Source organism: Python bivittatus, unplaced genomic scaffold, assembly GCF_059951505.1.
Source record: "Python bivittatus isolate LINGU-HERP-01145 unplaced genomic scaffold, Pbiv_v1 ctg000700_np1212, whole genome shotgun sequence".
Classification (NCBI taxonomy): Eukaryota; Metazoa; Chordata; class Lepidosauria; order Squamata; family Pythonidae; genus Python; species Python bivittatus.
The window spans coordinates 103,964,664-103,979,859 of NW_028277098.1; the positions used below are offsets into that span (position 1 = coordinate 103,964,664).

The 15,196-nt window shown below is 56.0% G+C and overlaps 1 protein-coding gene across 1 annotated transcript in view; it reads right to left on the reverse strand.

The window, feature by feature from the left end:
- Window positions 1–14,959, reverse strand: part of VSTM2L (V-set and transmembrane domain containing 2 like) — a 50,381-nt gene extending 35,422 nt beyond the window's left edge. Inside the window, exon 1 of the mRNA XM_088153903.1 lies at window positions 14,697–14,959. Coding sequence (XP_088010029.1) covers window positions 14,697–14,808 — 112 coding nt within the window. The 5' untranslated portion in view covers window positions 14,809–14,959. The remainder of the gene's footprint in view (window positions 1–14,696) is intronic.
- Window positions 14,960–15,196: the final 237 nt, after the last annotated feature.

Genomic DNA, 15,196 nt, shown 5'->3' on the forward strand with positions numbered 1-15,196 from the left:
GTGGGCTTCCACGACTTCCATCTGGGACGGAGCGGCCCCTTCTTCTCGTGGCCCACGGTCCCCTCAACCCCTTCCTCCAGCCCCGTGGTTCAAAGGCTTCGGTTTTCCTCCGCCGGCCTGATGGCCCAGCTTTCGCACCCACAGCTTACATCTGGGGAAACCGTGGCTTTCGCTATGCGTACTGTGTCTTCGTAGTCAGCGTGATGCCTCTGCACTTCAATACTTTGTCTAGATCTATCACAGTCTATCTCTGAAGAGACTGTAGGAGGAGAACTCTGTTAGTCTATGGTAGCCAAAACCCAGAATGGGTCTGGTAAGCTACATCAGTTGAGCCACACTATATATCCAATGAAGTGAGTTGGAGCTGACCAAAGGTGATGCTTTTTTAAAAAGTTTGTTAGTCTAAAAAGGCACTACCAGACTCCAGATCTTTCCCCCAAGTAGAAGGTATCTCTTTATTTCATAGCTACTGTCACTATCCTTGTGAAATTTTGAGCCTCAGAAGATGAAGTCTGTTCTTCTCCACCTATTTTCATTGGATTGGCATTGCCTCTTGACATAATCTTAATTTAATTTAATTTTTTTTAAATATTGAACAGCAGTTTTTGCATTCTCTTCTTTCACCTTCAACAAGAGATTCCTTAAGTCTGAGGCTGTTGATATTTCCCCCGGCAATTTCCATTCCAATTTCTGTTTATTCTAGTCCAGCATTTTTCATGATATATTCTGAATATAAATTTTAAAAAATTAAATAATAAAACACCTTGGTGCACTCCTTCCCCAATTTTGAACATTTAGTTGTTCCATATTCCATTCCAACTTACACTTCCTGACATTATACAAATTCTTCAAGAGGTAAAGGAGGTGGATCATAACTCTCATATTTTTAGGGCTATCCACAGGGTATTACGGTCTGCACATTCCAAAGCCTTTGTATAAGCCAGTGTTGTCCAAACTTGGCCCCTTTAAGATGAGTGGACTTCAACTCCCAGAATTCCCCAGCCAACTCTGGGAGTTGAAGTCCACTCATCTTAAAGGGGCCAAGTTTGAACAACACTGGTTAAAGCAATGAAGCACAAAGGACTTGCTTTTCGGAACTCCTTAACTTTCCCATTAGCCATCAGATCAGAGCAACGTGTTCTCAAGTGTTTCTGTCTCTTCTGAATCCAGCTCAGTGTGTGTGTGTGTGTGTGTGTGTGTGTGTGTGCGCGCAATGACCGAGTGGAAGGAGAAGCCACTTGGGCCACCAAGTCCAGCCTTCTGCTCCATCTGGAAACTCAGATTAACGCCTCCGTGAGTGATGGCTCTACAGCCTCTCTGAACACAACCAGCTCCAGGGGTTCCAGGTCGTTGGTTGCACTGCTGGAACTGCTTTTTTCCAACACCGAATCAGAATCTAACGTTCTGCAATTTAAATCCTTTATTCCACAACCTGCTTTCTGGGATCATACAGAAGAGCTCAGATACTTCAGTAACGGGCCATCACCTGCTCCTCTTCTCAACCCGACCAGCTCCTTCAATCGCTCTTCGTACGACCTTGTTTCAAACCCCTGTGCATCTTTTTTACCTTCCTTGGACCCTGTTCTTTGAATTCTTCGTAAAGTTGGATGCCCAGAACTGGTCACAGGATTCAGTGGGGGGTCTGACTAATGCAGAAAAGAATGGAGCCATTCCTTCCTGAGATTTAGAAATTATTCTTCTGTTGAGGCAGCAAGAAATAGCTTTTGGGGGGGGGGAGCCCCATCACATGCTGATTCATATCTAATTGTGAATCAACTACTATTCCAATATTTTTTTCATAATTACCATTGCCAAGCCAGGTATCCCTTGTATTACACTCACGCCTTTGATTCCTATTTTCAAGTGAGCAACTTTGCATTTATCTCTGTAAGAATTCAGTCTGTTATTTTCTCCCGCTGCTGCCATGACCCGCTAGTAAAAAAGCCAAAGATTCCAGGTGTGTGAAGAAGGGGTGGGAGAGGGGGGAGGAAGCCCACTGAGAAAGCAGCGTGTGCCGGAGAAGGGTGCGTGCCTTGCATTCCGCTGCCCAGAGACCCCAGGGCAATTTGGGCTAGAAACAGCCTCCTTCAGCTGCTTATCCAAAGTGCCCAAACAAAGACTCTCATTCTGGACGGCCACAGGAACACCCCTTTGGAGGCAAGAGGAAAGAGGGCGGGCATCGTGCCCTCTGGGCCCTGGGACACGGGGAGACGGACGTGAGCAGCCAAGAAAGGGCTCTTGTCGGTGGCCCTTTGGGTCCGAGAAGCACGAACTGGACGCTCACTTTGTAGGAATGACCCCTTCGCTTTCTTTTCTCAGATCCTCTCTGATGCCCCGAGATGGCGAAAGAATGGTAGCCGCACCTCACAACGTCCACCACACCCTGAAGCATTGCTGGCCCTTTCAGAGAGAGGCCTGTGGGGTGAAAGCTGAACAGGACAGATGCTCAGAGCCTCTGACATTGCTAAAAATGGGACTTGGAGTGAAAGGAAGGCACGACCCTGCCTGAGCACATTTCAGCACTACCTCCTGACCCAAAGCCTTTGGGTCGGGCGCAAGGGCCGGTGTTCTTCCCCGCTTTGGCCTCTCGGGCCCCGGCAAGGGTGCACGAAGGCGTCCCTCTGTCCCTCTATTCTCTTTTACAGTACGGAGTTTGGGATTTTTGCAGCCACCGCCGAGGACCTCTCGTGCTTTTGCAGAGCAGCTGCCATGCAAGCGTGACGCTTCCCGTCTGAAGCTGAATAAAATCTCAGCCTACGCAGTGGACAATGCTTGTGTTAATTATGGAAAGCGCAACAGCTTGTATCAGAAACTGAAAAATGCCCCCCGCGTGGTTGTTGCTCCAGCTCATCTTCTGCACAACGCAAGAGGGTTGGTTCTGATGCGGAGACAGCGGCCCTCCAGGCGCACCCCAGCCCAGAATCCCCGCTGGCGGAAGAGAGCGTTGGCGGGAGGTCTGTGACTTGCTGGAGCGGGTCGTGGCAGTCCGTTGCACCACACTGTGACAAGATGGCCGCTGGCCCTTTCCCCGGCCCTAACCCTTCTCCGATTACTTTCGGAGGGCAGGGAGGACAAATGCCCCAGAACACCGTGAGAGCGCAAGACAAAGGCCCATCGTTTCTCTGAACTTTATCCCTTCTTGTCCTTAGTCATGCGGTGGAATTGTTTATGGATGGTACCGAAGTAATGGAAGCACCAATGAATTGCTCCAATTATCTCAGTGCATGAGCTCAGAACTGCATGTGCCGGAAGCCTGAAGGAAGGGGGGCCCTTTGGGGCAGGGGCCGCGACTGGGATGCTGGATGGGCCAAGAAGTGTGGGTGACCGCACAATTCCCTGTGACCGCGCCAAGAAGCACCTGAGTGTCAGATAGGATTTCTCTGGAAGCGGCTTTCCTTGCCAGGCATTCAGATTGATTCTTGCGCCCGCTGTGCCTTTTGAAGCACTGCCAGGCAGGAGAGGCTTGCAATAAAAAGGAAACTGGAATATGGCCTTTGTGGGGAAGGTTGTTCATTCCCCTGAGCTGGGACGTTGTTGGAGAAGAGGGGAGCGTGTCCAGATCCCACTGAAGACCATAAGGCTGATCAACTCTTCCACGGTTTCTGTACTGTATTGCGGCGTTTTTCATGGCTGGCTGGGGAATTCTGGGAGTTGGAGTCCACACACCTTCAAGTGGCCAAGTTTGAGAAACGCTGCTGCAGTGCAATGCTGACGTGGCCTAGTTTTTCAGGGCTGTCCACCGTTTGGAGAAATGAGAGGTGCAGACCAGAGGTGGGCCTGATTAAAGGCAAATCCTAATAGGGCCCCATTTTTCACACATCGCGCACAGTTTTGCTAGAGAACAGGAGGTCATGAGGCAGTACCAAGACGGGGCACGGATTTCAGCGCTGGTCTAGATGGGATTGGCGAGAAGAGACCTGGCTGTATTCTGCTGTGGCACCACATTCTCCTTTCTTAGGGCGTCTGAATGGCCACCGAATGGCAGCAGCCGGCCAGGCCAGGCCCTCCCCCTCTTCGCTTCTGGGAGGGCTGCCTCGCCTCCCCCGCCAGCCCCGTGGGTCTCTGGCCAGCAGCAAGCAGGGCTGCAGATCTTCCCACCCGCCATCTGGCCACTATTGTTCTGCCTTTGTGAAACAGGAGAGGCCTCTGAGCTGACGATCAGATACCTTCCGGCAATTATGCAGGTGCCCTTTTCCAATGAAAGGATCGGTCTTGGCAGCCACGGGCAAGCGTGCCGAGTGCCAAGAGCGGAGGATCGTTGCTGAGTGGTTCCCTGACCCTATTGTTGTCATATTAGTGGCAGAATTATCTCAAACTGGCGCCGCCAGTTAGCGCAACACCAGGAGAAGTCCAGTTCAGGGACCATCCACTTGCTGAGGAACTGAGTTAACCTTGAATCTGCCCACTTTTCCCAGCATCCGGCAGTGCCAGTCTGGATGGAGCAGAGGGACCGAAGCGGGGAAGGACAAGAGCCGCATGAGCAACCACAGCCCAAGTTCCCAGGTGTTCCCGGGGGAGGAGGGGTCAAAAAAGTCCTTGATCAGGTAAAAAGGAGAGGCTTCGACGGCATGGTTCTGGCTGCCATTTTGACTCTTTTGACCCCCACCCCACCCCCATGGATGCCTCTGGTGGAATGGAAGTAGGGTAAAGCGGGGCTTTTCTTTCCCGCTCTACCTCCGGGGCGCAGGCAGCTGGAGCCCAGCCACTCTCAGGCCCCTTCAGAGTTCGCTGAATCTCACCAGCACGTTTGGGCCCCCTTGCGCCGGCTTCCCGTCGGGAAGGCTCGCAGCGTACAAAGGCGACGGGTTCGAGCCACGCTGGCCTTGCAGAGGAGGGGCGAGAAGAACGTGGCGCTGTACAGCAGAAGAGTGGCCCGGCTGCTTCGGACTAGAATACCCATCATCCATTGAGACTGGCGGGGGTTGCAGTCCAAGGCGCCGGAGGCATCGGGTCCCTTCCGTCCAGTGGCAGAAGCATCGCTGCAGGGCGGAGACGGGCAGCCACGCCGACCGCTTAAGCGAACCGGTCGTACGGTTTCTGAATGAGGCCGCAAATGCACAGGGAGCCACCAGGGGGCGCGGCAGCCTCCCCGGTGCGGGGTCTCCGGGGACGTGGCTGCGACTTCCATCACCCCGGCCGGGGCCAGCGGACCGGCGGGCAGGCTGCGCCGAAGCTGCCATCCTGCCAGGCGCCCAGCGGCAGCGCGTGCGCTCTCCTGTCCTCGCCGGGGCGGGGGCGGGGGCGGGGGCGGGGGGGTGAAAGACCCCCGCGGGGCTCGCGGGCTGCCCCAGCCCAGAACGCGGGCGTGGGGCGGCGCTCCCCTCGGGCGGCCGCGGCTCAGGCGTCGCCCCGGCTGGCCGGCCTCTCGGAGCCGCGGTTCGGGTTGCGGAGCCGCGGCCGCCCGGAGAGGCTCCGCAGAGGAGGAACGTCCGAGGCCGTCCCTCTGGGGCGCGGCGTGTCGGCGGCCCGGAGCGATGGCCGAAGCCCGGGAGAAGTTTCCCGGAGGGGGTTGCGGGGCCGGAGATCCACGTTCGGCTGCTTCGACGGCCGGCTGTGGCCACCATGCTGCCCTTTTCGGGCCCCCCCCGCCCCCCAGGATGCTCTCTCGGACGCCGAAGGCCCGAGCATCGCTTCCCCCATTTGTTGCTTTGCTGGTTGATCGAATCTGACCTTCTGCATTTTAATCTGCATTTCCCACTTAAAATTCCTTTGAGAGGCTGCCAAATGAAGAGAGGGGAGCTTGCAAACATCTCCGGCGCACAGCAAATGCACCCAGCCTCTCCACGGCTGTTCACACCTTCCTGCCGAAGTGTAAAGCCCATTCAAGGATGTTAGGAAAAGAGGAGAAATATCCCCATTGCCAAGGCAACCAAGCTGATGCACCAGCGCCGAGTTGATTAGCCGGAACAATACATGGATGCCCTGCTTGTTAGTGGCACCTGGACCACGGCCAACCCCCGCTCAGCCCCTGGACACCCAAGGGGCTGAAGGGCAACGGAGCGGTGAAGGCCCCAGGCTCAGAAGCAGGAGGCGGTGAGTTCGAGTTCCGCCCGAGCCATGAAAGCCGGCTGGGTGACTTTGGGCCAGTCCCTCTCTCAGCTCAGCCCACTCACAGGGTTGTTGTAGCAGGGAGAATAGGAGGAGGAAGGGGCATTTACAAAAATAAATACTCCTTGAGTTACTTATAAAAATAAGAAAGGCGGGATAAAAAATCTTTAAAAAAAAAGGAGGCTTCCCCCTCCTGGCCACTCAAGGCACTCTTAGGGATAATGACACCATCGCAGGGCCAGAGGTGACCGGCTCTACAGGCTAATGAGAGGATCCCAGATCAGCTGGGATCAGCCAGTGGAGGAGTGCCCACGTTCACAAGCACCCAGAGCTGAAGCAGCAGCAGGTCGAGGGTGGGGAGGGAGGAAGAGCAGCTGGGAAAAAGGTGTGTGAGCACGTGGCAAAGGGAGAGGGGGCACTGTGGGCCTCCCCTCTGAATCGTTTCAGGGTTAGGTATGATGGGGGGCCGGTGGGGTGTCGTGGCGAGGCCCCAGGCTAGCCGCTGGGAGACGGTGGGCGCTGGTCCCGCCTTAGCCACAAAGCCAGCCAGGTGACCTGGGAAGGAGGAGGCCAGGAAACCCCTTCTGAAGAGGCTGCCAAGAAGACTGTGGGAATCAGCGCTGACACACGCACCAGAGTATTACCCAGGCTTTGAAGCCACTCCAATCTGTCAACTCTGAGCAGCCTGCAAAATCTCAGCGCAGGAATTAAGGATGAAGCATGCAACACAACCAGAAACAAAGGCCCGTGAACTCAGCTGCTCATCCCCCGGTGCCATGCCTTAGGGAACCGTGATTTATCTCCCCCCCCGCCCCCGGGCCCAGATCTCCCTGACCCTTTGAATACGAACAGAGAAGGGACTGTCTGTGTCTCCTCTGTTCTAGAGGGGGGGGCCATCCCTGGCAAGGCTCGCCCCCGCCATCCCTGACGTCAGTTGCCCCTCCCTCACGGTTGGGGCCTGCAGGGATCCCTCCTTGCTGGATCTCCCTGGATGGGGAGATTCCACCCAATGCAAGCGGCCTTGCAGGTACTGAATTGCACCTGGACACCTGCCAGTGACCGGTGGAGCCGCTGTGGTCAAGGCGCTATCTGTGTGTCCCGGCCACTGCCTCCTGGACCAAGGCCCTGCCGAGTGAGTTGCAGTGGTGCAGGCTGTCCACAGAGGGGCAAGGACAAGGAGGGCGGCGCCCTGGGATCAAAGCTCCACCCTGTTTTTACAAGCGTAGCACACATAGAAAGGGGCGGGGCTTAACATGCAGCCACGGCTACCATCTTGATTTTTTGACACACGCACCCCGCAGGGACCATCATGATACCACCTTGCCTTATAAATCTCAAATCTTCTGTAATTTACACTGCTTCTCTTAAAAAGAGTAATATATTGAGGTCTGCTTAAAAATATAGTAAACTATATTATCGGGACTGGAAATGAGGGACCCCCCAGACTGAATACACAGCGTCCTTTGCTGGTAAAAAGGGGGGGAGGTTGGGCGGTTTTGTAAAAGGCGGTGCATTTCTGGGGAAAGTTGCATCATTTGAGCCTGTCTCTCGCTCTGGCTATTGGAAAAGCACAGGCGTCTCTGAGAACATGAGATGTTGGCAACTCTGATGTTCCTTTGAGAAGCTAAGAATAGACATCCACAGAGGAATGCAATAATTACGCTCCTCTCGAAGACAAAGACAAGCTGTTCCTAGCGGAAGCAGGAATTCGGTATAGAGGAGGTGGAAGGGGGGAAATCCTGCCCACCCCCAAATTCTCCACGTCTTGTCTTGCACACACACACACACACACATGCACGGGCACACTCGTCCTACTGTGTGGACAAATGCTGAGAGAACTATCCAGCAAGACTGTAACAGCTCCTGTTTCCACAAAAAATACAACACCCTTGTCTGTGCACAAACCTACGGAGAGAGCCGGCTGCGAGAGCGAAAGCGTCCGACCACTTTTGGGGGGCAAAATGCTAACCTCTTTGGATGCACCGCTGGGAAACAGCTACACCAGACACTCAGTCGTAGCCTCACACTTACATCCATGCACCAAGAGATGGGTTGAAATACTACTACTACTACTACTACTACTACTACTACTACTACTACTACAAACAAACAGCATTCCAGAACTCCAGTCCACCTCCTTGCCAGTGTGGACTTAAACTAATAAAGGAATTGGTTCCATTCCTTCAGATGAAGGAAGAAGAGATGACTGAACAACAGGAGATGGCAGAACCGAGCATCTGGGCTGGATCCAATGGGATTAAGTTACAGAAGGAGGCCTTTTGGCTGAACAGGAGGAGGAACAATGGAGAGTGGCTGGAGAACAGAACCAGTGACCAGGAAGGAGGAGAAACTCTGCTCTGCAGGAGTCTTGGCGCAGAGGTTCAACAGCCACCTGGCAGCAGGTGTCCAGCTCTGGACTTCCGGTGTCCAGCAGGACCTTCCAAGGATTCCTCAAACTCTAGGATCCAAAGTCCTGGCTGGGAAAGCGAACACAGTCACACTGAGCAAATGGTCCGCAGCTTTGATTTCCTGCCTGTGGATCTCATCAGACGTTCCGGGTATGATTAGCAGGGCACCCTGGAAAGCTATAGCTGGCAAGGTGAGCTAAGGAGGGGCATCATGAGCAAAGTCCTACTTACAACAGCTTCCTCCTTTCCTGCTTCTACCAGCGGTAGTCTTCATTTCAAAAAACGAGGGTGGGCCTGAAATAAAGGGGTTCCTTCGTGTTCTGTTGATTGTTTGTAGGGTTAGCAGGAAGAGCAATTGTACCCAATGGTTATTACTGGGGAAACACCCTCCACTTACTCCACCCTGTAAAAAAGTAAATTACCCTTCCATTCATCCCAGGAGCATCCATAGGATTTGGTAGAAACCAGGCAGAGCTTTGATCACACTGTCACAGCTACCATCCTGACTTTCTTGACCACACCAAGCAGACACGCCTGATTCACACTTAACCTTGTCTTCACGGACGTGGCTGCGTGGCTGGGGGGCAACAGCAGGTAATCGGCTTGCTCCTGCTTTCTTCCAGCTGCAGCCTGCACGACGTAGCCAATCCAAGCCTTTAAACCCAGAAGACAAACCCAAAGCTGAGCAAATGCCCTCGATTTCGAGTAAGCAAGGATTCGGAGTGGCAGGCAGGCCCCTCCTTAAAAATCCCTGAACAGAGACGGATTTATCAAGAGTGGAAGAGCATCTAAGGTGATCAATGCAGCAGGCATTGCTTGAGTCCTCCGCTAGAGCTGAGAGGGCTGCTGTGGGGCAGGAGCTGGGGGTCCCGCCCTGATGGGCTGCTCTGCTGGACCGGGTTGGCCTCCCTCTTCCAGAGAAGGATCCGGACCAAGAAAGAACCAGCCCAGGTGTCCAGTCATGCTTCCTCGGGGACCTTGGAGGCAGGGAACAGGCGCAGAGGGTGCAGCCAGTGAGGCGGGGGGCTCAGGATGAGCCCAGGTCAGCCTGAGCAGCAGCAGGAGAAAAAGGAAGAGCGGAGAATCCCCACCAGGGAACTTGAGGGAATCCAGCTGAACGTGACCTCTTTCAGGCTGGGGCGATCTGCAGAGGCCGAGACGAGGCACGCTCTGCCTGGGGACAGAGATCTGGGCAGGGTGTCATTGCCCGGGGCCGCCATCCTTGGTGGCTTAGCCACAGTATAGACAGCTCCCCTCTTTGGCAGCTGTTTACCCAATTTCTCTGCCAGAGCTGGCTGGGACAGGAAGCCTTTGGCTGGGTAGCAAAGGAGGTGGGGGGAGGGCACAGCCTGGCCTTTACAAGCAGCCAGAGTGGGAGCAAGGATGGCTGAAGGTCTTCCCTTGGTGAGCAAGTTGGAAGGCAGGAGGAGGAGCAGCAGGAGCAGCAGCAGCAGGAGGAGGAGGAAGAGGAGGAGGGAGGCAGGCTAGACCTGGGCCCCGCGGTGTGAACTGTCCCTGAGGGATGAGCAGCCAGGCAGGGCACTCCGTGCCCGCAGAGAAAGGGGTGCACCTGGAGGCGAGCGTGGCTGTCTGGTCCCACGTGCAATTGAGGGTCTGTCAGGCACACAAGGGGAAGCGGAGCGGAAGGGACACAGCTCTTGCTGGCCCTTGCTGGGTTAGGAACACGGTGGCATTCTTCAGGACCAGCACATCACCCTGGCAGAGAAGAGAGACCGAGGCCTTTGAGGAAGGGGCAGGGGAGGCCGATCCTCCAGCTCTCCGAAATGCCACCAGTACCTCCTCCCAGTCAGGGCCAGGCAGGCTACTGTTTTGTGGTCGAGGGACACGCTTAGGACGGGGGGTGGGGGGTGGAGGGTCACAATGGAAGCAACGTAATGAAACCAGTAGAATAGGAAGGCCATGATTTGAGGGCAAAAGCTTTGATTTCTGCCAAGGCACTGAAGTGCTTTTGTAAAAAGCGAAATGAAAACTTACACACCCCTTTGTGTTGCATTTCACCCACAAAAATAACCTGCGGGAAACTGTGCTGCTGGTTTGGATCAGTCTCCCACCAAAATCCAGGGATAGATATTCTGGAGGCCTTAGGGACCTCAGCAAAAGGGGGATGGAACTCCAGGCTGCCCCCCCACCCCACCCCCGATAACTTTGCAGACTGCCATCATGCTCAGTAGCCTAAAGACGCCACATCTGATTTTTCTTTTCCGCCATTAATAAAGGACGTAAAGCGGTTCAAAGGGCTCGCTCTTTTTCAGTCAAGTGCACAGGATTCTTCTATGGCAGGGTGGGGGCACAGGTTGAGTTGTTGACTAGATGACTGACACTAGAAATGGAAGATATCTCACAGTGGGAGAAGAAAGAAAATGTTCTCTGTTAAGATTTCCATTGAAATTTGCTTCTCTTTCTGTTGGAAACTTCCTTACATATCCACTTTCCCTACAATGAATCCACTACATTCTGCTGTAGTCGATAACATGCTCCATTACTACCGATTGTTCCATCTGGAACTCTGTACCTTCCCTTGTTCTGTTTTCCATACAGAGATAGCGATAGAGGTGATAGAGATGATAGAGATGATGGAAGCGATGACAGAGAGATTCTTCGGCGTCTGTTTTGTGAAACAGATTCCACTGTGTCATGCGCATCACCTGGACCACGCATCTTCAGACAATACCTTGAGGTGTCCTCAGAGCAGTTGCAAAATGAGCGAATGCAGAAAGTGGCCACACGGACCGCCCGCCGTGTGGGTGGCCTTTCCCCGGGGAAGAAGGGCTGATCCGGAGCTCCTGACGCCATGGGTGGGAGCACACCGCCACTGGCTCTCTTTGCCCTGGTTAAGAGCCCCGGTGGGATCAGAGAAGGGGGCAGCCGACGGAGCTTGACTGGAGGGTCATGCCAATGCGTGGTGAGGGCGAGGGCAGGAAGGAGTGCCATCTGAAGCTTGAGCTGAAGGCAGCTTTGAGCTCAAGCTCTCCAAAGCCTGAAAGAGCAATTTACTCTCTGAGCATGTGTGGTGGTGCTACTCCAGAGTAGGAATCAGGGCAGGAGCTGCTCCTGCTCCCCAACCGTCCTGGGGGGACAAGGGGAAGTGCCCGCACCTTCCTGTCCCTGCTGCAAACCCCAAGACTTAGTTGCACTGATCTCAATAGTTCAGCCCCTCTGAGGTTGTAGACTTTGGGGGCTGGAGATGGCTTTCAATGCGATGCTTCCTTCGGTTTGGGAACGGCCTGCCCTTTGAAGCATCGCCTGGTGCTCTCTGCCTGGCAGAGCAGCTCTTTCCCATCAAGGTCGGTCCTAGAATGCACCCCTGGAAAGAACCTGCCGAATTCAAACCACCTTTCCTTCTACTGTATAATGATCATCCCTACAAAGAGGCGCTCATCTGGTGTCACGGGGTCGGTTCCAGAACTGCTTTGGCAGAAAATGACAGAGACTTTGCAGTCACAATTGTATTTCACGCTTCACGGTTAACCTTAGCGGGTTCCCGTTCCTAGCACTCACTGCCACAGCCCTTCCTTTCCAGAGCACACCGCTGAGCACAACAGGGAGCCAGCCTACAGTGGACTGGGCTCCAGTAACATGAGGCCCCTGCAAAGACATATCCCCCCCCCCCATTAGAAAGACATTTAGGAATGGCCATGTTTAGCACGCTGATATCCCTGGAATTTTCTGCCACAAGTTTTGGGGGACCCGTCCCTCCCATCTTTGAATGCAGGGTCTCCTGAGCTGTTCTCCTCCTTTTCAGACTGTTTGCCCCCAACAGTCTGAAAGGGCCTCTAGCCTCTCCCCTGCCCACTCACCCACCTGCCCACCGCCTTGGTCTTGCTCTTCCTTGTCCGGTATTGAGCTCAGGCCTCTGCTCCTCTGGGCAGGGCTTGGTTTTCCACCTTCTTTCCATGAATCGCTGACCTGCCGCTTTGCTCATGACCTCCATGGCCCCGAAGCTGGGCTCCTGCAAGGGGTTCGGCTTCTGAACTATAGAACCTGAGGGTTGGTGGTTCATCGTGCGGAGGCAACCCTGCCTGCTTTCTCTTTGCACGCTGCAAGATCTACCCCATCACCTGAAGCCATCAAAGGGTCTATTGGTTTGGGGAATGACATCCTATGCAAACATAACCACTCTGTGAACCCAACCAGTGTATAATGTGCCCCCTGCCAGGTCACTGGATTCTATCCTAGACGATTCCCTCCCAACGCATCCATGGTCAGAAAAAGTCAAGTCGCTTCAACATCCAGCAGAGATCTTCATTGACGGACCAAAGGGATCGATCGGTTAGAACCACAGCCAGCCTCCATTCTACCTCTTTCCTTGCACCCTCCTCGTTGCCTCACTGGACGGGGAGGAACGCGGACCAGCAAGCTATGAAAGGATTAAGCACCAATCTGCTAAACGTCCACTGGTACCAGTTTCCGGCAAACACCACTTTTATCAAATTGGCATTTACCTTCTGAACGCAAATAAGCAAAGCTTATGATAGACAACCCAGTTACTCACTGCTTCTTGGCCTCATGAATAAATAGTGCTGTTGTGTTTAAGCGAGCTGCTGCAGAACTACACGGAGATGAATGCATTGCAACATTCAAGCTCTCATCAGCCCATGCTGCCCAGGCAGAATTCGCCCTCCTCTGAAACCAGCCCTAAGTAAGGGTCTCCAGGTTGACTGAAGGAAGGGTGGAAGGCTACTGGATGAGCCCCAGAAAAGTTGGTGCACCCAGGAGGCAGCCTTGGCCTGCAGGAGAACCCAAGAATGCCATCTCTTCCCCTCACTCCGCAGCCAGAGAGAAACAATTGATCTGGTGTCTCTGAACAGGCTGTGGTTAGGTATTCTGCTCTCTCGCTCTCCCCCCTTGGCATCAGAAGCTTCTGGAGCAGTCCTGGCCCCTCAGGGGTGCTAAGGGACCCACCAGTTGCTAATCCAACTTCCATCTTCTTCCTTTGCTAGAAGGCGGCATTCATGCAAGGGGGGAGAGGCAGGAGAAAGCCACAAGGGATGGGGGAGGAAGAGGGTGCCTGTATGTGCGTGCACACGCACATCATCGGTTCTGTGTACTCCTTTTAGTCCTTCTCATCAATTCCATTTCCACCTGTCTGTCCCAGAGATGTTACAGAAGGAAAATAGGCACAAATGACTCACATTCTCACACAGGAGAAGGAGAAAGAAAGTCCAGCCCAGTGTTTGGAAGCACATCTAAGGAAGATCGGTGAGAAGGCTTTGCTTGCCCAGCTCGCCAAATGCCCCCTCCCCTCTCCAAGGGGCTCCCTGGCAGCGCGGAGCCTCCTGAGGGCAAGCGAGGGAAGGGGGCTCTTCGTCGGCAGGCAAGCCCCGCCGCCGCCCTCCGGAGCCGCCCTCCTGAAGATGCCTCTGAAAGCCGGGGAAGATGGAAGACGGGCAAACCGCTCCCGGCCAGAGCTTGCAGTCCTGAAGCCGGGCATCGAAGGCGCCTCGCCTCCCCTCGCCTCGCCTCTCCTGGGAGACCGGGAACATGGGAAAGACCCCCCTCAAGGAGGAGAAGAGCTATTCAGAAGTCCGGGCGGGAGCGAGCTGGGGAGGACTGCCGAAAGGCTCGGGCGGTTACGCCCAGCCCTTCCAGGCAGGATCCCGGAGCCCGGGCTGCTGGCCCCGAGGCGGGGCGGAAGGGCGAGGGTCGCTTCGCCGCTCTCCAGCAGCAGCCTCGCTCCTGGTCCGCCCTGCAAACTCCGACTGGCCGCTCCCGAAGCCAAAGCGAGTGAGGGGGAAGCGCTTCTCCCCCCCCCCCCGCCCCCGGGCAACATGGCCCGCTCCCTCCCCGGCCACACGCCCGGCCCGGCCCAAGCCAGCCGCCCTCCCTCTCGGCAGCTGCTGGAGACCCGCGAGCCTGGCCGGCTCGAGCCACCGCCGGGACGCCTGCCGTGGCCGACGGGACACTACCCCCGACGAGCACACGGCCGTGCGCCAGGCCAAGCCGTCTCCGCGGCACCTGGGCATTCCCGCAGGGAGCCGCCGGGAGCTCAGCCCAGCCGAGCCCGGCCGCGGGGCGCCGCAGATCGCCGTCGCAAAGCCCCCCCCGCCCCAGGGCTGGGAGGGCCAAGGCATGCCCCGAGAAAGAACCCAGGCACCGGGAGGGCCGGCCCCCTGGAAGGGGGGACCCGGGCCCCTCATAGCAGCCGGCCGGGCGAACGATCCGCTGGCGCTCCTGGAGGCGACCCGCCCCTTTCTTTCCCAGCCCCCCTCCCCGACTCACCGTTGCCCGAGATCTGGTTCTCCCACTGCGGGGGTCGCGAAGAGGCGCCGAGCTGCAGGTAGAGCCCCAGCGAGTGGCAGAGCGCCAGGGTCAGGCCGAAGGCGCCCCCCATCGTGCTCCCCTGGCCGCCCGCCTCTCACATCCGGGGGGCGCCGAGCCGAGCAGCTGCCGCCCGCCTCCCAGCCCGCTCCGCCGCCGCCGCCGCCGCCGCCTGGCTTCGCCCTGGCCGCCTGTGCCTCCGTTCGCCAGCCCGAGACTGCGGGACTCTTCCCTACGGCGGAGGGCGCCGCCGTGCCGCGGCTGCCACTCGCTCGCGCGCGCGCCCGCTCGCCCGCTCGCTCTCCTGCGCGCCGGCGGAGGGATCCGAAGCAGGGCTTGATTGATCGCCAAAGTTTCTCCGAGGGGACCCTTTTAAAGCCCCGGCGAGCGGGGGTGGGGGGTGGGGGGGGCGCTGCCTGCCCGTGGGGGCGGGGAGGAGCGGGCGCGCGCAGCCCGGGATC